Source organism: Lycorma delicatula, chromosome 3 (genome assembly GCF_047948215.1).
Source record: "Lycorma delicatula isolate Av1 chromosome 3, ASM4794821v1, whole genome shotgun sequence".
NCBI classification, from domain to species: domain Eukaryota; kingdom Metazoa; phylum Arthropoda; class Insecta; order Hemiptera; family Fulgoridae; genus Lycorma; species Lycorma delicatula.
Genome location: NC_134457.1, coordinates 149,092,895 through 149,118,391, shown reverse-complemented (window position 1 = coordinate 149,118,391; position 25,497 = coordinate 149,092,895). Strand labels below are relative to the sequence as shown.

Genomic DNA, 25,497 nt, shown 5'->3' with positions numbered 1-25,497 from the left:
GGAGCAATGTGTTATATATTTTCATTATTTTCATCGAGTATATAGTCGTTACTGTAGTTTTACTTATCAAATGTTATTTTAATCAAAATTGGTCTTTAGTTTATAAGTATCCAGGTAAACTAGAAAAATATTATATCAAGATTACTGTAATCGATAAATGTATAAAACCGTCTAAAAAATCAAGAATATTTACACATCGATTTCTTATATTCCTGTCGTTTAGAAATTGAGAATTATATAAATTTTGAATGAGTTTAGTATTTACAAAATAGTTCTTATTTACGCAAATACGATATTACTACTCTTCAATGTAATTAATATATAATTCCAAAGTAGATTTTTTGAAAAAAAAATATATATTTAAAGAAATTTATAATAGTCTAACACATCGATGGCTTTTCATAATATAATTTCTTAAGTACTCTTTAGGACTGTTGTAAAATACAAATACTTTTCACAATTGCCGTATTCATACTATTTTAATACTAATTTTTTTACGTGTATACAATAAAGTATTATTTTATGTCGAAATGATATTTAATCTTTACTCTTCGTATATTTTGTTAACTTTCTCCCAGCAACCCCATTACGTCATTATGGTATTATCCAATTATAAAAGATCTACACCTAATCGTATAGGTCCCGAATCGTTAGCTAATTAGAAAAATAATTAAAATATTTTTTTATTGTAGGCCCAATCATTCAACTTATTTCAAAATTTTAGACGAAAGTAGGGTTATTATTATGTATATCTGAAATAAGTAAACGACTGAACAAGAGATAAATATTAAAAAAACAAGATTGCCAAAAAACATTACTCTTTAGTGTAGGTTAATTAAATCAAAACAGGAGAAGGTAGTGAATTTTAATCATCGCTTATATCTCTGGACTTCATCAATTTTTTTTTTAATTGAAAAACGTTAATTTTATTTGACTAAAAATTTGGTAATGTAATTTCAACGTGTAAGGGACATTGTTACCGGTACATATTTAAAAAATAGTTTTTTGATGGAGCGTGAAGAAAAGGTCGGGAAAGTTATTTAATTAGCGGTTAAAAGTATTTAATAACTTGTTAAAATTTTTTTAATGAAAGTTAATTTGTAAGAATATATAGCACTAATAAATATCTCGTACTACTACAGTTTTGATTAAGCCGTGTCCGCCGTCGCCGAGTAATCGGTGGGCCGCGATACCGATTAAAATACTTTACAGGTTATTCAATTTAACGTTCAAGGTATTAGCAGTAAAGCGGTTATTTTATCGCCTCTAACCTTCTTCCTTTTAACGACTCGCTGCAACGTCTTCGCTTTGAGTTTCCTTTTTAGGGTACAGTCTCTTGCGGCCTCCCGCTTCGCGTTAATCTCGTGTTTTGTCTTAATGAATCGATTAATATCCTGAGACGAGTAATGACCGTACACGGGGCGCGATATACGGTGTATTAAGCGCAACGTTTAGTAAAGACATAAAGAGCGGTCACGCTTCGCCCGGAAGGTGCTACCGCCGTTTCAGTGCTAATCGCTTTACTCCTAGTCGTAACCGACCGGCTGAAGTCGATTCTCATTATATAACAGTCATTCGAAGTCGGTAAAACATTAAATTTTTTAATACCTCTATTTTATATGATTTACAACTCCCTCGTTACAGAATAAGTATTTAAAATAATTCTATTAAAAAACTTTAACAATACTACAGTATGTAATTCTACAAAATAAAAAAAAAACGAACACGCGTACGTTTAAACGATTTATAAATCGTACTTTAAACTTACAAACGTCTAACATTGCAACTAGTTTTACTTTTATTTCACGATGCGAGCAGAGAAAAAAGCGACCGACAACATAGCTCTATAATTTTTTTCGTTCTTGCGTAGAACTTATTTAAACTTAAAAAAGATAAATACAATTTTTACCGCCCCGAACCATCATATAAAGGAAAATAATAAGGAAAATTTGTAGACGACTTTGTTAAACCGATAGCCAAAAGAATTTCAAACAGTTATATAAATTTGATCCTATATTAAGGAATACCTGAATTAAATTATCTCAAAATATTTTGGAAATTTAAAAAAATAAAAATTAATTAACTCCCTAAACCAACCGAATGAAATTTAAGACTTGAAAACCTCAGATAATGTTCCGTTCGTAAAGCTTTATTATTCCTCAAAATAGAAAACTCATTGTCGTAAATTAAGTAAGAATAATTCCATTGTTTCTGAGATTAAAAAAATATTTTTATTCCGATGGTATTATACTTTTTAAACTACCTTCGAAATGCAGCACCGCTGGTTCACCTCCCGATTCTCCACAGTTTTACTTATTTGTTTATTATTCTCCTTTTTGTTAATATAAATATCACATCTTTATGTTTAACTGTTCCTTAGACGTAAACCGAAACAAATGCTAGCACTCAGATTATTTCTTGATGTTCCCGCATCTTAAAAATCAAAAACAGATAAAAAAATATTCCGTTCGCATAGATTTATTTGAGTGCTAGCATATTAGGAATATTTTTTTATCTGTTTTTGATTTTTAAGATGCGGGAACATCAAGAAATAATCTAACAGCTCATTTTTTTATCTATAGCAATATTCTCTCTCTTTGAATATTGTATAACAGTCTGTAAAATAAAAAAAGTGTCAAAATTAAAATAAACTTCTTCAGGGCAGTAGTATCTACAGCATGTATTTTTTATCTCCAAAAAAGCTATTACGTTACCTATTGCACAACTTTATCCTGGACAGTAGTCGTGATGATGTTGCTCGAGGCTACACTTCGAGTTATATATTTGTAAAACACACCATCTTAATGGCTAAACTTATGAAAGAGATGCGTCATAACTGTTTGTCTGGAGGTGAAAATAGAACTACGCTGCGCAGTATACGATAACTCCTTAAAAGTATACTGTAGAATTCGTCACTAAGAAAAAACGTTCGCTTCGAATAATAATATCTCACGATCCACTCTCGATAATTCGGGAAAAAATTTGGTTTTATAATATTATAACGTATTATTTTCAGCGTTAAAATTTCAATTATACAAAGAAAACTTATAGGAACTGCGATAAATTATGCACAAAACAATCCCGTTTACGCCTATTTTTCTGATAGTGCATTTAATGTTCCGTAATTTCGATAAGAGATTATATCAAAAATTGATTTTTAAGTGCATTCTAGCCCACGAGACCGGTCTAGCAGTTAACACGTCGTTGTAAGTCAGTCGTTTAACAGCTGATTTTCGAAGTCGAAGGTTTAAATCCTAATAAACGTTAGTCGCTTTTATTTGAATACTGGACAGTGGATACCGGTGTACTTTGGTGGTCGGAGTTAGATTAATCACACGTCTCAGGAAAGGTCGGCCTGAATCTGTACACGGCCTCATTTACACGACACATACATATCATACTCGAATCAATGGACTGGGGGGGGGGGGTTTTGCTTATCGTTCACTAATCGAACAGATTGCAACGTACACATTTGGAAAAAAAAAGTACATTCAAGAACAGTTTTTACCTTTTACGTATCAAACAAAATTTACAACAGAATACAGTATACTTCATGTTGTCTATACAAATATTTTGCCGCCTATGATAGCAATCTTTTCAACAATTTTGCAACAAATTTTGTTGTCACACGTTTCATACCCAAATCATCCAAAAAGATTTCACGGCATGAGCCAATTTATATCCCAACATCATCAGCGACTTCTCTGATTGTGATTCAGCGATCATTCATTATCATTTCTTTCACTTTTTCCACATTTTCATCAGTTGTTGATGTGCTGTGGCGTCCGGGGCGCTCAGCATCTTCAACGTCTTCACGACCTTCTTGGAAACGCTTATACCACTCATAAACCCTTGCTTTACTTATAGCAGGCTCACCAAAAGAAATATTTAACATTTTTAAAACATTGCTACACTTTATTCCATTCTTATAGCAAAATTTAATGCAAATTCTCTGATCTATTATTTACACAAATAAAAAATTTCCGATCGTACCACCAAAACAAGTATTATACTTTTGATAGCTGACAATAGATTAAACATCCAATATGGCTAAATATGTATAGATAATTTTCAGGCATGTTTATACCAATACCACAACGAAAAAATCCCGAGAATCAAGCTAATACAACCCCAGAAATTTCAATATCTTGTTACTTTTTTAACACACCTCATTTAAACATATTTTTATTATTACATATTTAACAGAACCATATATATACTTTAACAGACCTGTGTGTATATATATATATATATATACAGCAACCTAATGAGGATATACACACAGCACACAGTCTGTTCTATGGAAAAGATGACTTATTGAGTCTTCATATAACTAGCAGCACCATCTCTAAATGAATATGTTGATTATATAATGATATATTTGAGCTTTTTACCACAAAAAATGTCAAGGTGCTATTATCTTTTGTTTAGTTATAATGATATAACATGTGACATAACATTTTGAGTGTCAGTCAAAAAAACAACAATGGAACAACACGCTAACATTAAGTTTTGTTATAAGTTAGGTAAAAGTGTTTCAGAAACTTTTGAAATGATTCAGACTGTTTATGGTAGTCAGGCAATGAGCCATAACAATATTTTCAACAATTTCAAGTGGTTTGTAAGATTTTGTGATGGCAGAAAGAGCATTGAAGATGATCCACAGCCAGGTCCATCAATAATAGTTCAAACTGAAGAAAACATTCAAAAAGTGGCTGAAATTCTTTGAAATGATTGTTGTGTGTCTGTGAGACTCATCAAAGAGCTCACTGATATTCCGAAATCCATGGTCCATCTTATTTTAAAAGAAAATTTAGGAAAACAAAAGGTCCTTGCTCGCTTTGTACCGCACATACTGACTGCCAATCAAAAAGATTACAGTGGAGTACTGCGAAAAATGAGAAGAATGGCTGATGTAACTGGCGATGAGCAATATGAGCAATTCACAAAGCTTCAAAGCTCGGAATAGAAGAATCCAGAAGAACTCAAACGGAAGAAAGTGCGTATTCAAAAAAGCCAAATCAAGACTTTGCTCACCTTTGATTCCAAAGGAATTATCCATCAAGAATTTGTACCAGAAGGTCAAATGGTGAACAGCGACTATTACTTCTGCATTATGGGCAAGGATTCTTCGAATTCACCCAAATACCAGGAGCAAGGGACATGGTCTTTGTTGCACGACAATGCACCAACGCACAAGTGCAAGACTGTATATAAAAAGTGCTTGAAAAGCACTTAGTATATGAAAAGTGGTGCTTGATCATCAAAATGCTTGGTCTACGAAGGGCAATTCAGAATAAGCAGAGAGGAATGTTGTCATCAGGCATTGTCTTTCTCCATGACAATGCTCGGCCGCACACTGCAGCTGTAACAAAGAAGCTCCTGCAGCGTTTTCGTTGGGAAGTGTTTGATCACCCACCACACAGCCCAGACTTGGCTCCATCCGATTTTCACCTCTTTGCTCACATGAAACGCTGGCTAGGAGAACAACATTTTGGCACAGACATCGAACTGCAGACCAGCATAGAAACATGGCTGAAAACAAAGGCGGCTCTGTTCTATGATGACGGTATTGGAAAGTTGGTATCACGCTATGACAAATGTCTAAATCAGAGTGGCGACTATGTAGAGAAATAGCGTAACTAAGTAAGTACTTGTTACAAATAAAAAATTTGTTATTTTCACTGTGGTTTTAATCTCGTGACCAATCAGACCTTGAACAAAAAATAACCCTTGTATATAAAATGTTTCTAACACAATATAATTATTTATTAGATGCTGATGAAGTAATTGGTCACAGCCCCTTGAGAATCATGCACTGGTGATTTTATAGGTACACAATTCAATAAAAATGTTGGTCAGACACCCAGAATACTATTCTCATAGGTAAGAAAAATTAAGTATAAATATATACTACACAACTGTGTTGGCCACATAAATGGAAGCTTCTGCAACTTTACAGTGTTATCTAGTATCTGATTTATCCAACCATCAGAACACAAATTGATCATAGACAATAATTACTTACATCCATTAGACAGAAGTGATGCTCAATCTAGGCAATATAGCATGGTCAGCAATAAATTAATTGCAGTATTCACACCTAACACATGTCACTGACTCAAACATAGCAAGCCACAACACACTGAACCTTTCTCTTCATCGCAAACATGATGACTAAAATGCACGTGCTGCTAGTGTGTACTGGAAGCACAACACGCATGCGCTAGCTTTTGCACAAATAAACTAGGGAGTGTTTCTCTTTTATTTAATGTACAGTTCATCTCTCTGCAATGCTTTGTTTCGAAGCTACCATTTAAATCCCCACTATTATTTTATAGACCACTGTCTATATTTATGGAATAACAGTTTAAAAAATAAGAAAAAAAATAAATCCTTCATGATGTGAAATGATGGGTGATAAAAATTTTTTTTTTTTTTTTGAGAAAAACACTCCTGACAATTTAAAATTAATATGAAAATTCATTTGCATATACAATAAAACAAGATACTGAAGGATTAATTCTTTCAAACCATTATACTACAATTTCATTACATACCTTCCCCAACCTTTCAGTCGCTATTTCTTTGCCTACATTATGGGTACAACAATTTTGCCAACTTTAAAGCTAAAAATCAAAATGGTATGGACAGAATAATTCATAAAATTTTTTATAGCACAAAATAAAATTAAAGCAGACTTTTTTAAATAATACACCTGCACCATCAATTTGGATCATGTTTAGAAGAGAAATGCAGGACAATGAAGAAATAAATAATTGAAACCAGAAAGTACAAAACAATAATAATCAATTGTTTTTTTCAAAGTACACACTTTATAAAAAAAAAATATATCCATCTCCACCTCTACTCTAACAAAATAGTGGAAAGATTTGGTGAAAAAATTAGTTAAATTATCTACCATTCACCTCAATACCAGTTTTTTATTAGCTACAGTACGAGGGTTGTCTGAAACATTTTGAGCCTCAACATGAAGATGGCGCACTCATCAACAAAAGTCAGGGAATTTAGTGGTTGTGTTGAAAGATACTCACTAAAATATCAGCCATTTTGGACACTTAGTTGTTTGATAATCATTTAAGTAAGTCATTGTGAGTGTTTTTATGGTGTGTTTACTAACTTTGGACGAAAAACGGATTCAAATGAACATTTCCAAGGCCCTGCTAGAGCAGTTTAAGCAAAAAAAGTCAGATTTTTTGCATCGATTCATAACTGTAGATGAAACATGGATCCACCACTACACTCCCTAGACGAAAAACAGTCAAAACAGTGGACTGCAAAGAGTGAATCTGCTTCAAAAAGGCAGACGTTTCCATAGGGAGGAAAGATGATGGCGACTGTTTTTTTGGGATAGTAACGGAATTTTGTTTATCAATTATCTTCAAAAAGGTAAAACAATAACAGGACAGTATTACACATTATTACTTGATAACTTGAAGGCAGAGATTGCAAAAACACGACTACATTTGAAGAAAAAAGTGCTTTTCTATTAGGACAATGCACCTGCTCAGACTTCGATGATCACCATGGCTAAAATTCATGAACTGCAGTTTGAATTGGTTGACCACTCATCGTATTCACCAGATCTGGCCCCAAGTGACTTTTTCTTGTTTCCTAACCATAGTTTCACTTGGAGAAAAAAGATTTTCATTGGATGAGGTCATTGCATACATAAACACCTATTTAACAGGGAAAGACACCATCTACTATTTGGAAGGGTTAAACAGGTTAGAGCATCACTGGACAAAGTACATCTCCTTGAAAGGGGACTTTGTTGAAAAATAAAACTATATTTGACAGCAAAAATACATCAATACATACATTTACAGAAAATATTATTATAATGTTCACATCTTCAGACATATACAGTAATATCACCATACTAACTTATATATTATTAATATAAACTGCCATACTACAATAATTTATTTTTCTCTTAAAAATAATTATAGTATGTGATGTTGAAATATTTTTTTTGGCATTTAAATTTCTGCTAAGAATACCTAATTTATTTCTATCAGTTTTTCCTTCATCAATACTTACAACTTTAGAAAACTGCTTACAAAATAAACTTTCATTCAAACTATAAATTTATGTTTTATGTTTCAAGGTTTAATCAAAATCTTGAAATTTTAATTTTCTTATGCTTACAAAAATAAACTGTGCGTACACTAGCAATTATCAAATTAAAAATGGATTGATTATATATCAAAGCAACATCTGAAAAATATTGTCATAATGAAACATTATTCATTGTCTCAATCATTCTTACCATCTGAACAATCTACACTTTATACGCTGAATGTATTTTATAAACAAATCAAATAACGTTCTAATATTGCAATAGTGTTTTTTTTAATTTTTCGTCTTTCTGCATGAACAGCATCAACCAACAAAACATTTACACCATACACAACGAAGCAAATCACAAAGTAACAAGAGTACTTTTTTTTTTTTTGTCTTCAGTCATTTGACTGGTTTGATGCAGCTCTCCAACATTCCCTATCTAGTGCTAGTCGTTTCATTTCAGTATACCCTCTACATCCTACATCCCCAACAACTTGTTTTACATACTCCAAACGTGGCCTGCCTACACAATTTTTCCCTTCTACCTGTCCTTCCAATATTAAAGCGACTATTCCAGGATGCCTTAGTATGTGGCCTATAAGTCTGTCTCTTCTTTTAACTATATTTTTCCAAATGCTTCTTTCTTCATCTATTTGCCGCAATACCTCTTCATTTGTCACTTTATCCACCCATCTGATTTTTAACATTCTCCTATAGCACCACATTTCAAAAGCTTCTAATCTTTTCTTCTCAGATACTCCGATTGTCCAAGTTTCACTTCCATATAAAGCGACACTCCAAACATCTTTTCCTGACATTTAAATTAATTTTTGATGTAAACAAATTATATTTCTTACTGAAGGCTCGTTTAGCTTGTGCTATTCGGCATTTTATATCGCTCCTGCTTCGTCCATCTTTAGTAATTTTACTTCCCAAATAACAAAATTCTTCTACCTCCATAATCTTTTCTCCTCCTATTTTCACATTCAGCGGTCCATCTTTGTTATTTCTACTACATTTCATTACTTTTGTTTTGTTCTTGTTTATTTTCATGCGATAGTTCTTGCGTAGGACTTCATCTATGCCGCTCATTGTTTCTTCTAAATCCTTTTTACTCTCGGCTAGAATTACTATATCATCAGCAAATCGTAGCATCTTTATCTTTTCACCTTGTACTGTTACTCCGAATCTAAATTGTTCTTTAACATCATTAACTGCTAGTTGCACGTAAAGATTAAAAAGTAACGGAGATAGGGAACATCCTTTTCGGACTCCCTTTCTTATTAGGGCTTCTTTCTTATGTTCTTCAATTGTTATTGTTGCTGTTTGGTTCCTGTACATGTTAGCAATTGTTCTTCTATCTCTGTATTTGAACCCTAATTTTTTTAAAATGCTGAACATTTTATTCCAGTCTACGTTATCGAAAGCCTTTTCTAGGTCTATAAACGCCAAGTATGTTGGTTTGTTTTTCTTTAATCTTCCTTCTACTATTAATCTGAGGCCTAAAATTGCTTCCCTTGTCCCTATACTTTTCCTGAAACCAAATTGGCCTTCTCCTAACACTTCTTCCACTCTCCTCTCAATTCTTCTGTATAAAATTCTAGTTAAAATTTTTGATGCATGACTAGTTAAACTAATTGTTCTGTATTCTTCACATTTATCTGCCCCTGCTTTCTTTGGTATCATAACTATAACACTTTTTTTGAAGTCTGATGGAAATTCCCCATTTTCATAAATATTACACACCAGTTTGTATAATCTATCAATCGCTTCCTCACCTGCACTGCGCAGTAATTCTACAGGTATTCCGTCTATTCCAGGAGCCTTTCTGCCATTTAAAGCTTTTAATGCTCTCTTAAATTCAGATCTCAGTATTGTTTCACCCATTTCATCCTCCTCAACTTCCTCTTCTTCCACCATTTTCTAATTCATTTCCTCCGTATAATTCTTCAATATATTCCACCCATCTATCGACTTTACCTTTCGTATTATATATTGGTGTACCATCTTTGTTTAACACATTATTAGATTTTAATTTATGTACCCCAAAATTTTCCTTTACTTTCCTGTATGCTCCGTCTATTTTACCAATGTTCATTTCTCTTTCCACTTCTGAACACTTTTCTTTAATCCACTCTTCTTTCACCAGTTTGCACTTCCTGTTTATAGCATTTCTTAATTTCCGATAGTTCCTTTTACTTTCTTCATCACTAGCATTCTTATATTTTCTACGTTCATCCATCAGCTGCAATATATCGTCTGAAACCCAAGGTTTTCTACCGGTTCTCTTTATTCCGCCTAAGTTTGCTTCTGCTGATTTAAGAATTTCCTTTTTAACATTCTCCCATTCTTCTTCTACATTTTCTACCTTATCTTTTTTACTCAGACCTCTTGCGATGTCCTCCTCAAAAATCTTCTTTACCTCCTCTTCCTCAAGCTTCTCTAAATTCCACCGATTCATCTGACACCTTTTCTTCAGGTTTTTAAACCCCAATCTACATTTCATTATCACCAAATTATGGTCGCTATCAATGTCTGCTCCAGGGTAAGTTTTGCAGTCAACGAGTTGATTTCTAAATCTTTGCTTAACCATGATATAATCTATCTGATACCTTCCAGTATCGCCTGGCTTTTTCCAAGTGTATATTCTTCTATTATGATTTTTAAATTGGGTGTTGGCAATTACTAAATTATACTTCGTGCAAAATTCTATAAGTCGGTCCCCTCTTTCATTCCTTTTGCCCAGCCCGTATTCACCCACTATATTTCCTTCCTTGCCTTTTCCAATGCTTGCATTCCAATCTCCAACTATTATTAAATTTTCATCTACTTTTACGTGTTTAATTGCTTCATCAATCTCTTCGTATACACACTCTACCTCATCATCATCATGGGCGCTTGTAGGCATATAGACGTTAACAATCGTTGTCGGTTTAGGTTTTGATTTTATCCTTATTACAAGAGTACAACTGAACTCAATTAAATGACAAACAAAAGTGAATATGAAAAGGCTGGAACAACAGTGTTTTCAAAACAATGTGGAGAAATAAATAAACCTGACATGAAGTATGTAACAAAACATGTGATGAAAAGTTTAATAACTTCAATCACTCTTTTTTAATATCTGAATAGACTTTTTTTAGCCTCTAGGACCACCATTAGGTATTGCTTAAGTGGATGAAATAAAATGGCAATTTTGTAGCATGAGAAAATGCTATGCCTGACCAGGATTCAAACTTAGGACTTCAAGATGAAAGGCCGAGTTGCTACCACTCGCACCACACAGGCCAGCTAAATAGACATCTGTGCTAAATCTTAATGTGTGTCTACTCATAAAGTTACTGGAATTATTTCTTGCAATTCTGTCTGAACTTATAGATCATCATAAAAAAATATACTTTGCACAAAATATAAATAAAACTGATTTTACGTATATTACTTTTTTTTGTTGTAGCCATGTTGGAAAAATTACCAGAAAATGTACTTAAGTATACACTAGCATACTTATCCAGATCCTTTCTTTCAAAAATGTCATCTTTTATCTTTTATACTTTCCTCAGATGAATTCAGCTAAATAAAAAGAGATGCACAACTAACATCTTTATGGAAATGAACCACAAAACTAAAAATAATTATCACTATATAACAACCACTAATCTAAATGTTGCTACAAAAATAACAAAATAAAAAGTCAGGCATTGTAAATAGAAATTTTATTTTTTATATTAATATAAAAAATATAACATCTAACTACTACCAACCACAGTTAATGGCTACCAATCACAGCTAAATTTATTTTACCAACTGTCATTCAAGAATATTAATCTAAGAAAAAATGTAATCATAAAAATCCTTGATTCATTTCAACTGATTTTACTTTACATGTTTTCATGAGGTACAATATACTGAGGACAGAAGGTTAAGTGTTTGATTTAGCAACATCTAACTGAGAATTTTCATGTAACTTCCATATTTAAATCTGATGTATAATTAAATGCTACTGCATTTTTATTATGCATTACTGACATTCTTCTGTTAGCTGGAGTTTTATTACTGCCATCTTTGCAGCCTAAAAGTTTTTATTAATTTTTTTTATGATACAATTAAAGTAAAACGTTACAAATCTATATTTTACATTTTTTAATATAAAAAATAGTACTAAAAACATACCAGTATAATATGAATTAATAAAAAAATAATTGACAGAAATAATATAATAAGAGAACAGACAAAACAAATGGAAGAATTAAAAACTAAACTTACAAAATTTACTCAAGACTGTTCAGCCACATAAAAAGATGCAAAATAATAACTTCAAAAATGTTGGTTTGAGAAAAACACTGAAGGTAAAAAAAGATCAGTAGGTAGACGACAGAAAAGATGATTGACTAAATCAAAATATACTAGAAAATGTGAATGTAATCGAGACACAGAATAACAAGGAACCATACATAAACAGCAGTGGAGGAATTGATTAACCATATCTGGGAAACTGAAGCTAAGCTTGTGAAGGATGGTGATATCATGATGATGAACATCCAATAAAAATACTCAATATACTGTGCTCAGCAGATATAAATGTAACAACAATGCACGATAGATCAGTCATCCTTTGACCAAATAATTTAAATTATTAAAAAATAAATAAAACTAATTTAAGCATGATTCTTTTAAAACTGAAAGAATAGTTCATCAAGGCAAGCACGTGCATTCCACGATTCAAGAACCCACTTCTCATTCACAATAAAAAAATTCTTTGTACGATAACCATCAAGAGATTTTACTTCACCTACATATTCTTCATCACTGTAAATTAAATAAATTGAATCAATATACAAACTTAAATGCTAGAAAAATATAGATATAATCATGATTTGATAACTAACACATACAAACACACACACATATTTTGCTTTTAATCTATTTTATCAGCTTTTAAATATCTGCTGTGAATTATTTTAATTTTATACTTACTATCAAAACTTAACAATTCATACAAACTGAGGAGGCAGTACAATGAACAAATATATACGGCACTGTGTACCACCTTCATAGCAAATAAGTTAGTGAAACTGTGCTCTATGGAGAAAATCATTTGTTTATTTAGAATAAATAAATCATAAATCTACATAAATTTATACTTAGGTATAAACTTATATAGATTTATGGGTTATACTTAACCCTGTGTTTAAATACACACAACTACATACACAACTGTATTTAACCTGTGTTTAAATAAACACAGGTTATTTTTATGGGTATTATATTTTATCTGAACACAGAAGATTACAAAAATGCAAACAAAATATATTTAAAATGATTCAGACAACTTTATATACCGAATGATGCGAGAAATGATCCAACATTTGTTTTGGCAATAATTGTTTAGGTTAATTAATGTGTTTTATGTTGGCAGAAGTGACAGCAGTTCATGAATATTTGTTTCTTCTCTTTCTGAGTGCACTGTTTGTACATTATTCCAAGATTGCTGACAAAGGAAACTCACTGTTGAACTGCACGAAAAGACTGTGTTGTTTTTTAATGAAATAAAAAGCGGGGTGCTTACACAAAGATAGTTTCAAGTCGGTAATCACCCTCATTTAAAACAGTACATAGACTTTACGAAAAACTAAATAGTGGTGGTTCAGTTCTTGACAGTAAGCACGAACGGCCTGCCAGTGTTTGTTCTCCACAGAATATTGAAGCTGTCAGAGCAGCATTGCTGAGGAGTCTGGACAAATCAACAAGAAAAGTCGCAGCACTACTTGGGATTTCTAGGTGATCTGTGCAGCAAATTTTAAAAACTGATTTGCATTTGAAGCCGTAAAAAATAACAGTGTTGCCTAAATTAACAGGTGACAACAAACATCAAAGAATGGCATTTGCTGAATGGGCTGTGAACCAAGACATATTCTTGGAGTGCAATGCACTCTAAGAATATTCTTTGGGGAAAACTTGAGAATGCAAAGAATGAGATGGTCAAAAATAACTTAGACATACTTGGTATGAGTGAAGAGAGATATAAAAGAAATGGAGAGATATCAAGCGGGGATTTCCAGTTTTACTTTACAGGGTCAGAAAGGTATGCAAAGTGGAGTAAGTATGCTGATAAATAAGAAACTGGAAGAAAAAGTATACATGCCAATTACTCAGCACACAGATACGGAAGTAGAAGAGTATTACAAAAGGATAGAAGAGTTAACTGGGAAAGAAAAGAAGGAGGCATGTGTAGTGATACTAGGTGATTGGAATGCTGTGATTGGTGAAGGAAGGGAAAATGTGATCTATGAACTAGAAATGAAAGAAGAGAATGAATGGTTAGATTCCGCATGGAGAAGGAATTAGTGTTGGGAAACACCCTATTTGAAAATCATAAAAAAGAAGATATTCATAGATATAAAGAATAAACAGAGAAAAATATCAAATTGATTATATTATGATACAATGAAGATTTAGAAATTGTTTAAAGAATGCTAAGGATTATCAAAGTGCAGGCAGATATAAATTCAGATCACAGTCTAGTTATGACAGAAGTGAACATCAGGCTCCAGAAAAGAGTGGCGGCAGCAGAACTGATTAATATGATTTGGAGAAGCTAAGGGAACAGGAAATGGAAAATGTGATGCTGGAAAAAAATTAGACTGGGAAATAAACCAAGTAATGCACATGATAAGTGGATGAAAATTAAGAAAAGTTTAAAGGAAAGAGCAAAAGAGAAAATAGTGTTTAAAACAGGTAAAGGGTACGAAATGAGTGGGTTATAAGTGAAATGATGAATGAAATTCATCAACATTTTATAAGATGAATGAATGGAGAAAGTGGAAAAATGTGCAAACAGAAGGTAGAAGTAAATACAGAAGATTGAATAATGATGTAAGAAGGAAAACTGAGAAAGCTAAAGAAAAGTGGCTTAAGGGAAAATGTAGAGCAATAGAAAATTTTGAAAAAGAAGGGTGATATAAGCTAATGAATAAAGAAGCATCAGAAATAGTCTTTAAAGAGGGAAATGGGGAAAATATTAGATAGAGGCAAAGGATGGGGAAACACTTGAAAAGAAGGACGAAATAAAAAGCAGATGGAAGAATATACTATGAATTTATATGCATTAGAAGAGTCAAGAGAAATTGAATTGAGAGTGGAAGAAGAGTACAAAGTTCTTGAAGAACAAAAATGGTATACTGTATTAAAAAGTGAAATAAATGAAGCAATTAAGATGATGAAAAAAAGGAAAGGCTGAAGAATGTGATGAAATATCAATTAAGTTGTTCAAGCACTAAGAGAGACAGGAGAAATATTATAAACAGATCTGTGCAACGTAATACTTGAAAAAGGAAAGTGGCAGGAGGACTTCTGGAAAACAATAATGGTACCAACAGAAAAGAAAAGAAAGACAAAGAAGTATGAAGAACATAGAACAATTAGCCTAATATCACATACAGTTAAGGTACAATTAAGGGTTCTAAATAAGAGGATATACAATAAATTGGATGACAGTATTGAGGAAGAACATTATGGGTTTAGAAGAGGTACTGGAACAAGGGATGCTAAGGACTGCAGTGAGTAATAGGTGAGAGATACATGAAAAGGAGGCAGAGAGTGTATGTTGCATCTGTCGACCTAGAAAAGGTGTTTGACAGAGTCAGATGAGATAAATTACTGTCGCTCAATGATTTCCGGCCTGGTCCTTCTTTTTCCTGATGTTTCAAGAGCTGTTATTGGTCGCATTGTTCATGGCCATTAAGACTTCAGAAAGGTTTGTGTTCCACACGTCTTAACGGAATGTCACAAAAAAATTCAAATGGGATCTGCTTTGGAATTTTTGATGCACTACACAGAAAAAGGTGATGAGATCCTTAATTCAATTGTTAATGGGAATGAAACATGGATTTCGTATTGCACACTAGAGAGAAAATAGCAGTCAAATGAATGGTGTCATCCTCAATCACTAACCAGACCGACAAAAGTCAAGCCACAGCCATTTGGATGTACACTGATGGCCTTTTGATATCAGTTTGGCATACTGTTTATTGGTTTCATGCCATATGGAATGACTATAAATGCAGAAGCCTATTGCGAAACTCTGCATAAGTTACAGTGCGCCATTCAAAATCTGTAATGTGGATGGCTGACCAACAGCGTCGTACTGCTACACAATAATGCACATCCACATGTTAAGGGTCCAACACATGATTTACTGACAACATTTGGGCAGGAAATTTACAATCACTGATCATGTATTCCAGACTTAGGTCCTTCTGATTACCATTTGTTTGGGAAATTGAAAGAATTTTTGAGTGGTAAGCAATTCGTGAGTGATGATGAACTTAAAAATGCTGTAATCAGTGGCTAAAAGGACTGGCGGCAGAAGAATATGACAAAAGTATATTGAAGCTGGTGTATCGCTATGATAGATTTCTTAATTCATGTAGTGATTACATAGAGGAGTAGTATAAGGCATGTAATTTAAGAGAAAAAAAAATATTTATAAAATTTTCAGAACAAATTTTTTTACAATGAAACGGTATTTACTATCGAGATAACCTCTCGCAGATGGATGTCAGTTGAAGGGTGATAAATTATAAGCAAAACATATATAAGGAGTAGAGCTCCCTAAACTCTAAATAAGTAATATGTAGGATTATAGACAAGGTTTCATAATATGAAGCTTTTTATAGGCTAGAATAGTATATACTATATCCTATGGAAGTGGTACGCAAGCATTATTAATTCTTATTTTTTGTTAATTGCATATGAAACTTACAAAAATTAATATCGATCATCTACATTATTACTTTTACTACATACCAGTAATGCACCTCTATCAATTATTATAACACATGTTTAAAAAAATATATATATGTTCTATATCATTTGGATATACGCAGCATCTTAAGCGATGGACATGATGAACAATAAAAAATTTCAGACCGATTTTTGCAGTTGTTTATATTGTGCAGTTCATGTATACTGTAGTAATGTTCATTGTGTTAATGCATAACATTATATAGCACTTCATAAAATATCATACAGAAAAAAATTTTGAACTACAATTAAGCAAGTTATAGATAAAATCCATGACTTTCTCAGTTTGTATTATATTATATGATCATCCCATAATGAAGAAAGCCAAAAAAAAATAATTACCTCTTCACAATATTTTGACAAAACTATCACGTCAATGCCACTTTTTTTGTACGCACTGCTGGACAAGTTGTTAATCTATTCTCCACTTGATTAAATAATTATTTTAAATAAATAAATATAGATGTTTCACTAACTGAGAAAATTAAATTACAAATAATTATTATTTTACAAATTAGAAAAGCACAAATACAATAATTAAAAAATTACCTTGAATGTATAATAACATGTGTAATGTTATCTTCAATAGTGTTCACAATCTTTCCACCCATAAACATGAAATTGGCAGCAGCAATCTTCAATGGACTATTAACATTATCTGTTAATTTTCCAACCTATAAATGACAAATTTAACAAGCGATTCAATTTTTTTTGTAAAGTTTTATTTACAATCAGTTCCTCCTAAGTAAAATCAAAAGTAAATCATATGATAAAACAATTATATGAAGGAGAAGCGCAACCAGTAATATTCCTCGAATAATATAAGATTCTATTAGTATGTACTATATGTCTGGGAATTACAATTAAACAATAGATAAATAAGTTACAACATAACTGGAAAACACAAACCAAACAATAAATAAAGCATTTTCTGAAAAACATTATAAAACAATTGATAAATGATATAACAACTGAAATAAACACAATCATCTCATCATTAAACATATTATCATCCTAGTTTATATGAAATCATCTTACTCGTGAGACTTTACCATTACATTGCATCACCCAGATCCAACATATGGAGCCTTGTGAGGCGTACAATATCCTCGCTATTATCTAACAAATTTATAGCAAGACGGTTCACATGTGCATATACTAGGTTTGATAAAAAAAAGTGGAATTTTTAAATTTCACAGGCTGTATAATTCCAAATGTCACAATTTTTTTTTTTTGTGTTGGTACACTTGTCCCTAATGTAGATTTACATTCATAGCCATATTGGATGCTTAGTTTATTGTTGACTTGAAAAGGTTACAGGTGTTTTGGTATGGTCGATGATTTTCAACTTGTGGAAAAAATGGAACAAAGAATTTGTATTAAATTTTGCTTTAAGAATGGAATAAGTGCAGCATCGTATTGTTAGTTTGAATGCTGATTACAGTTTACCCAAGGATAGAGTCAGGTTATCATAAACTGCCAAAATTGCCATGTCATCCACAAATGATGCAATGGTGACATAGCCCAGCCTAGTATGGTCTGCACTGAAGATCAGGATAAAATCGACCCCAAAACTGAACTTTGTGAATTTATGTCATCTGAATTTATGAACTCCTGAATTAATGTCAAAAAAATTAGGCAGTTCCTGATTGTATCTAACTTGCGAAAAGTAATCATTCAAGTATCTAGATAGGATTAAACAGAATGGTTGGGGTAGGCTCAACTTCAACTTCTAAAGAAGACCAATCAACCAATCCTTACCAAAGGCCTGTTGCATATCCAAAAATTCCACAGAACAATATTCCCTTCTTTCCAGATATGTAATGATAACACTGATAATAATTTTATAAGTTTGTTCAATAGTTGAGTGTTCACTTCTGAAGCTAACTGATGGTTGGGTATAACCCTTCACTTATTAAAACAGTCTTTGAAGAGAGAGCCTCTGAAAGATCTTAGACAGAGTCAGCAATAAGCTTATGGGTCTGTAAGAAGATACATCCTGCAAAGCTTTACCAGGTTTCAAGACCACTGTTATTTGTGATACTTTCCACTCTGACAGGAAAAATATCATTCGAAGGATTGCATTAAAAAGGTGTCTTATGAACAATATGGCTTTAGATGGCAGCATAAACAACATTTTGTAAATAATATAATCAAATTCGGGAGCTTTTTTTTAAATTCTCTACTCTCCTGAACAGTTGTGATATCTCTACAGATGAGAAGGGTCTTATAGGAAAACACAAGGGAATCAGGCTATTCAATAAATCAGTAACTTCCACTTCCTCCTCATCAGCTCCCCATATCTCATGTAGCTGGAAGACCTTGAACAAGCGTGCAATGAACAATTCAGCCTTTTGCATTTTGCTACAAGCTCATCCATTCAATGTTCTTAAAGGTGGAGATGCAAAAGGAGGTTGTTTGATCTTCTTTTTGACATTCCACACGGAATAATAATCTCTACTAAAAGGGGATAGATTTTCAACCTAATCCCTGAACGACTTAATTTTTATTGACTTTAGCAGTCAATAGTCCTGCAAATAGTCCTGTTCAGAGCTGTTCTTTACTCAGATCTCCTGTAGCATACCGATCTCCTCCTAATCCTTCTTTTAGGGTAATAAGGTCCTTACAAAAACTAAATATGCTGTATGACAAAGTAGACCTTTCAAAACAATTTAAAAAAAGAATACATTACTTTAGAAATTTAGCAAGGAAGTTGGTTTACTACCACTTCTAAAGTAACACATGTATCTTAGCTGTTTTGAAAGATCTATTTTGTTAAGATGGCATATTTAGTTTTTGATATATACACAGTGAATTAAAAGGCCCAAGGGTTGTAACTCAAATATTTTAAATGGTAACACCCTTTGTGTGATGCATCGTTTAAAGGTCTCTTAAGACAAGAAAAATGGTATAAATAAAAAGTTGGTATGATGTCTGTACCCAAAATGGCAGCAGAATAAAGTTAGGATTGTGAAACAGGCTGGCCTCCGTGGTGCGAGTGGTAGCATCTCAGCCTTTCATCCAAAAGACCCAGGTTCGAATCCTGGTCAGACATGGCATTTTCACACGCTACTTGTCATTCATCTCATACTCTGAAGCAATACTTAATAGTGGTCCCGGAGGTAAAAAGAAAGAACTGAAAAAATCCAATTGATATAATTTAAGGAACTGTAACTGCAAACAAATAAATAAGTCAAAATCAATTAGCCAATCAATTAGAATAAATTTTCATAAAAAAGTAACAGTTTAGTAACAAAACACTCTAAATGGAATATTACACAACAATGAAGTAAGCTTCATTTTTGCAGCAACAGTAAGAGAGACCATTAATGATCAGCTGATCAGCATGATTAAGTGACATTTTTATTTACATGTTCATTAAACCAGAACAAAACCTATTTTTTGTGTTAAAAAATATTTTTTTTTAAATTTAACTTTTAAAATAAATTTTAACTTAATTCAGTTTAATTTCTTTTTATTTACTTTTAGTATCTGAGCTTAGTACATTCGGTAATTTTCAAAACCCAAACTTTATCCTGCAGCCATTTTGGGTACAGACATCGTACCAACTTTTTATACTCATACCATTTTTCTTATCTTAAAGACATCTTTAAAATGATTTCCACACAAAGCATGTTACCATTTAAAATATTTGAGTTACAACCCCTGGACTACCCTCCAAGATGGGGCTGAAATTCTATTTCTCATCAAAAGGTAAAGTATTTGACTGATACCTTTTCCTGAAAGTTACACTAGAAGTTTTAAAGTTGTTGAGGGGTTTTCATACTTTTGACTCACTCTGTGTGTATATATATATATATATATATATATTTTTTTTTTCCAAGTTAGTCAATGGTTGTTATTAAATGTCCACAGACACTGATAAGAACAGTAATACACATTTATCCATAGCAAGGAACATCTAACTTAACATAAACTCAAAAAAATGTTAAAATTTTATAAAAAGAAATATTTTTACTAATTACTTTTAGGCGCAAACATTCAGATCTGTGGGGTAACAACAACTGGGTTCTTCACCATGACAACGCGCCCGCGCACACATCGCTAGTCGTTCTAAATTTCTTGGCTTCCAAAAAGACAGTAGTGATTCCCCACCCATCCTATTCATCTGACCTTGCCACGTGCGACTTTTTTCTCTTTCTGAAAATAAAATTTCAATTGAAAAGCTGTCGTTTTAACACAACTGAGGAGATTCAGGAAGAAACGCAGAACATGCTTCGAACACTTACACCTGCAGACTTCCAGGGATGCATGGAATCATGGGAAAAACGCTGGGATCACTGTATCAATGCCCAAGAGGATTACTTTGAAGGAGACAGTGGAAATTATAAGTTGTGGTAAGCTATTTCATTTTTATGGTAAAATTCCCTGAACTTTTGGGTAGCACCTCGTATTTTAAGAACAAGTAGAGAACAAGATAAAACGTCTTTTTTGGTCATTTGAGTAAGAAATCAGGATTCTTCAGATCAAGCAATTAAATTCTTTAAATTCAAAATGTAGCAATTTTTATTAGGAATGAAGTTAAACATTACTAAAGTTCTCAGCAAGAATTTTTGATTAATAATAAAGCAGCCTAAAAAAGGCCACCTCCAAAAAATCAAAGAAAAAAATGACCAAAAGAAATAGATGGGAGTAAAGAGTAGTTCAAAGATTTCAATGTACTGTTTAATTAAGCCTTTTTATACAGAAGGTGTCTTAATGGTGAAACAATGCTTATTAGAACATTTGAATAACTTGCACAACAATCTTCAATATTTTTTCTTCCTTTAAAAGAAATTGACCCATCAAAAAAAAAATGTTCTTCCATAACTGTTTGCTATAACTAATTGCTGTCACATGACACACACACAATTAATAATTCTGAAAAGCAATTGCTTTTAGAATAATTGCATTTCTCTTGACGTAATTGTATTTGTCAAAGAAACCGATAAGTTTTTCTGACAAATGCAATTATATTTTATATCTATATATTTTATACCTTATATTTACAAATAACAACTAATTACAATCCCATTCAATAAACAAAACTTGACAACCCACAAGACATTAATTACAGAGGAAGAAAAATTGCCTGAACAGATAGAAAAAGTTACTCAAGAGAAATGAGAAAAGGATGTTATTGCTCAATTTTTTTTAAAAAGGTGGTAGGAGACTTGTGAAAATAACAAATGTGTAATTTTTATTTTGCAAGCACTAAAATTAGTAAAGAGAGTTTTAGATGGAGTGTAGATGGAGTTTTAGTCAGAGGAGTGGTAGAAGAACAATTATATAAGTATGGTTTTCAAAGAGATATAACCATAATTGACTTAACTTTTTCAAAAAGTATGCTGATAGGAATTTAATAAGGATGTGCTGTTGATGTTTCTATATATACAAAAGATATATAACATGTCAAAAAAAAACTGGCATGGAAGGTCTATAAAGAAAGAACATGCGATAGAAGGTAATAAGAATGGCCAAGGAAATTTACCAAAAGAGTAAGAGCACTGTGAAAAAAAACTGGGATTCCCAAAATATGTTTATATAAACAGAAAATGGCTTATGACTACAATGAAAAGATGTAAGTAAAGAAAAGAATAAGGAATCGATTGTAACCTGAAAGTAAAGAAAACAACAAAAGGAAAGCTAAAACTAAAAGGCAAAGTTTGTAAAGTAGTAAAAGAAGTGGTAAAATAACTGGAGACAAGCTGGCAAAGGAAAAGACTGGTAGATGAGAAGAAGAGAGCTGCATATAAAACATTTTTACCTGTGTGAGAGGGCTAATATGATGCAACAAAGTGGCAAGGAAATGCAAATAAGTCTTCGAAAAGATTCTTCCTTCACACCTGACACTTGCTTCTAATATACGAACAAGGCTTGTTGGGTTAGTTACAAGAAAAAAATAATTAAATTTTTTAGAAGCATAATAGGCAAGTTAAAGAAAGACCATGTGAGAAATATAGTAGTAGGACTCTAACAAATACAGGAAGTGTAAAATTGATGAAAAAACTAAGATGATTTGGACATGTTTAAGTTTAAAAATTGAGGGTAGATAGGAAAAGAAAATGATGTAAACCAAGAAAATTGTGAATTAAAAGGATATTATGTGTAGAGATATGGAGGGGTAAACAATACAGCAGTCTAAGACCATCGCTTGACTTAGGATACTGTATTGGGGAAGAAGAAGAAATGTACATTCTTGTTATAAGCAGTACATAGTAAATTATATTTTTATTGAACAAGTACATTTTATTATAACTCTGATAAAAATAAAACAATTAAAAAATTTATTTTTAGTAAACAAAACTTCCCCCTACAACACGAACTAAAATTACAAGGTATGATTAGAAAGTTTAAGATAGGTACCACCACTGCTCAGTAGAAGGGGATACGTTTGGCCATAGACTTAAAAATAGGGAAATGGCTGATAAACTGAATGCAAGTTTGTACATAGTTTTGTCAATTTTAACTGAAGATCTGAACATACACTGAGTGTGTAAAATTCATTCCAAAATTGCTATCAGACCAGCTGAAACAACACTGACTTGTAGTGTCCCAAGAACTGATTAATCAGGTTGAAACTAACTATCTGGTTTAACCAGATTTGTTAAATAGAGTAATTACAGGTGATGAATAATGGGTTTAGGAATATGACCCCAGAAACAAAAGCACAATCATTGCACTGGAAAGGTCCAAGTTCACCACGACCAAAAAAAGCACGACAAACTCGCACGAATGTGAAGGCAAAATTTTGGTGGCCTCCACCACAACAATGTACTGGGGCTCATCATGTGTTCTCAATCATGGGATTGTTAGCCAAATTTCTGTGCTTCTGCAATCCCCCTATTCCCTTGATTTAGCCCCTGCTAACTTCTACTTGTTTCCTAAAGTGAAATTTTCAATGAAAGGGAACCGATTTGACTCAATTGAAAACATTCAGCAAATACAAAGAGGGTTCTTAACACCCTTAAGAAAGAGAATTACCAGGGATGCTTCTAAAAGTAAAAAAACACTGCTGGATTTGGTGTGTTCAGTCAGAAGGTCTTAAAAGATTAAAATTACAAGCCCAGTCTTAAAACTTTCTAATCACAATGATAAATAATTTTTTTTTTTAAAATGGAACTGACATCATCAAGACCATGTAATGTGATGAATATACATATAGGACGGTAAGTCAATTATTATCCATGATTTAGTTTAAATGTTTGTTTATGTTGGTAGTACTGTCATGTTGCATAGATGACGCATGTGTAGTTTAATTATTATTATGTCTGTGCAGGTTTGATGCTGCTAGGTTAGTTCCATTATCGCTGCCCTGCCGTTAACCATGGCTGCTCCGCTCTCTGTTTGCACCATAGAAGAGCAACGCTTAGTGATCTGTTTTCTGTGGTCTGAAGGTGTATCAGGGGCCGAAATTCATTGAAGACTTTCGGTACAGTACAAGAACAGTGTGTTGTCAAGACAGAGTGTCTACAAATGAACTAAAAATTCAAAAACGGTTGCACAAGTGTTACGCACGACAAAGGAGCCGGACGACTATTTACCGCCACAAATAAGGAAAACATTGAGCGTGCACGTGACATGGTTTTCTTAGACAGACAAGTAACTATTGATGGCACATCGTCTACAAATTAGTCATGGTTCTGCCTACAAAATCTTCGGTTTCATAAAGTCTGTGCAAAATGGGTCCCAAAACAACTCACACAGTTGCATAAACAAATGCGCTTGGACATCTGCCAAAAAACATTTGAATTGCTGTGGTAACGAACGGGGCGGATCTTCTTAGACCGAATCATCACTGGTGACAAAACATGGATCCATCATTACAAACCAGAGAGTAAATGGCAGAGTATGGAATGGAAACATCCAAATTCGCCCTGCAAAAAAAAGGTTCAAGACCCAACCATCCGCAGCAAAACTGATGCTTATGGTTTTTTGGGACTCACAAGGCCTAGTACTGGAACATTATGAGGAAAGGGGCACGACAATAAACAGTGCATGTTACAGTGAGATGCTTACTGCCAAGCTGAAGCCTGCAATTCTTAGCAAATGCCGAGGACTGCTGTCGAAAGGTGTTGTGTTGTTGCACGACAATGCCTGTCCACATACTGCTGCCCACACTGCTGAAACGCTCCAGAAACTCAACTATGAAGTATTAGCTCATCTTCCGTATAGTCCTGATCTTCCCCCTTCTGACTACCATTTGTTTGTCCACTCAAAGAGGCATTAAGGAGCCGTCGATTTACCTTGGACGAAACAGTGAAAGAAGCGATCCATTCCTGGCTCACAGCTCAACCAAAAACCTTCTTTTATGAGAGCATCAGGAAGCTTATGCAATGATGGACCAAGTGCATTGAAATGCAAGGGGACTATGTTGAGAAATGATGTACATGTAAGTTTCCTATTTGTACTGCAATAAAATTTATAACTACATTGCAAATAATAATTGACTTACCCTCGTAATTGTAAGCTTCCTACTGTCCCAACAAATGATGTAAATTATATACAGAGTTTCTAAAATGGTGGGCTAGCTATATTTTTTGTATTCTATTTGTAAAACTAAAGAAAATATATCCTTAAAAAAATGGCAATCTTTCCTTCGTTCTC

At 32.9% G+C, this 25,497-nt stretch overlaps 1 protein-coding gene across 3 annotated transcripts in view; it reads right to left on the bottom strand.

Moving 5' to 3' along the window:
• LOC142322107 (DNA ligase 4-like) overlaps positions 1-25,497 on the bottom strand; it is a 135,194-nt gene that overhangs the window by 35,909 nt on the left and 73,788 nt on the right. For 2 of the 3 annotated variants that reach the window (XM_075360801.1, XM_075360803.1), the window contains 2 exons: positions 17,440-17,564; positions 11,780-12,894 (listed from right to left, as the gene is read on the bottom strand). In XM_075360801.1, the coding sequence (XP_075216916.1) occupies positions 12,759-12,894; positions 17,440-17,564 (261 nt within the window). In that variant the 3' untranslated portion in view covers positions 11,780-12,758. Of the gene's footprint in view, positions 1-11,779; positions 12,895-17,439; positions 17,565-25,497 lie in introns of those variants that run through there. The other variant, XM_075360802.1, reaches the window with a different exon arrangement.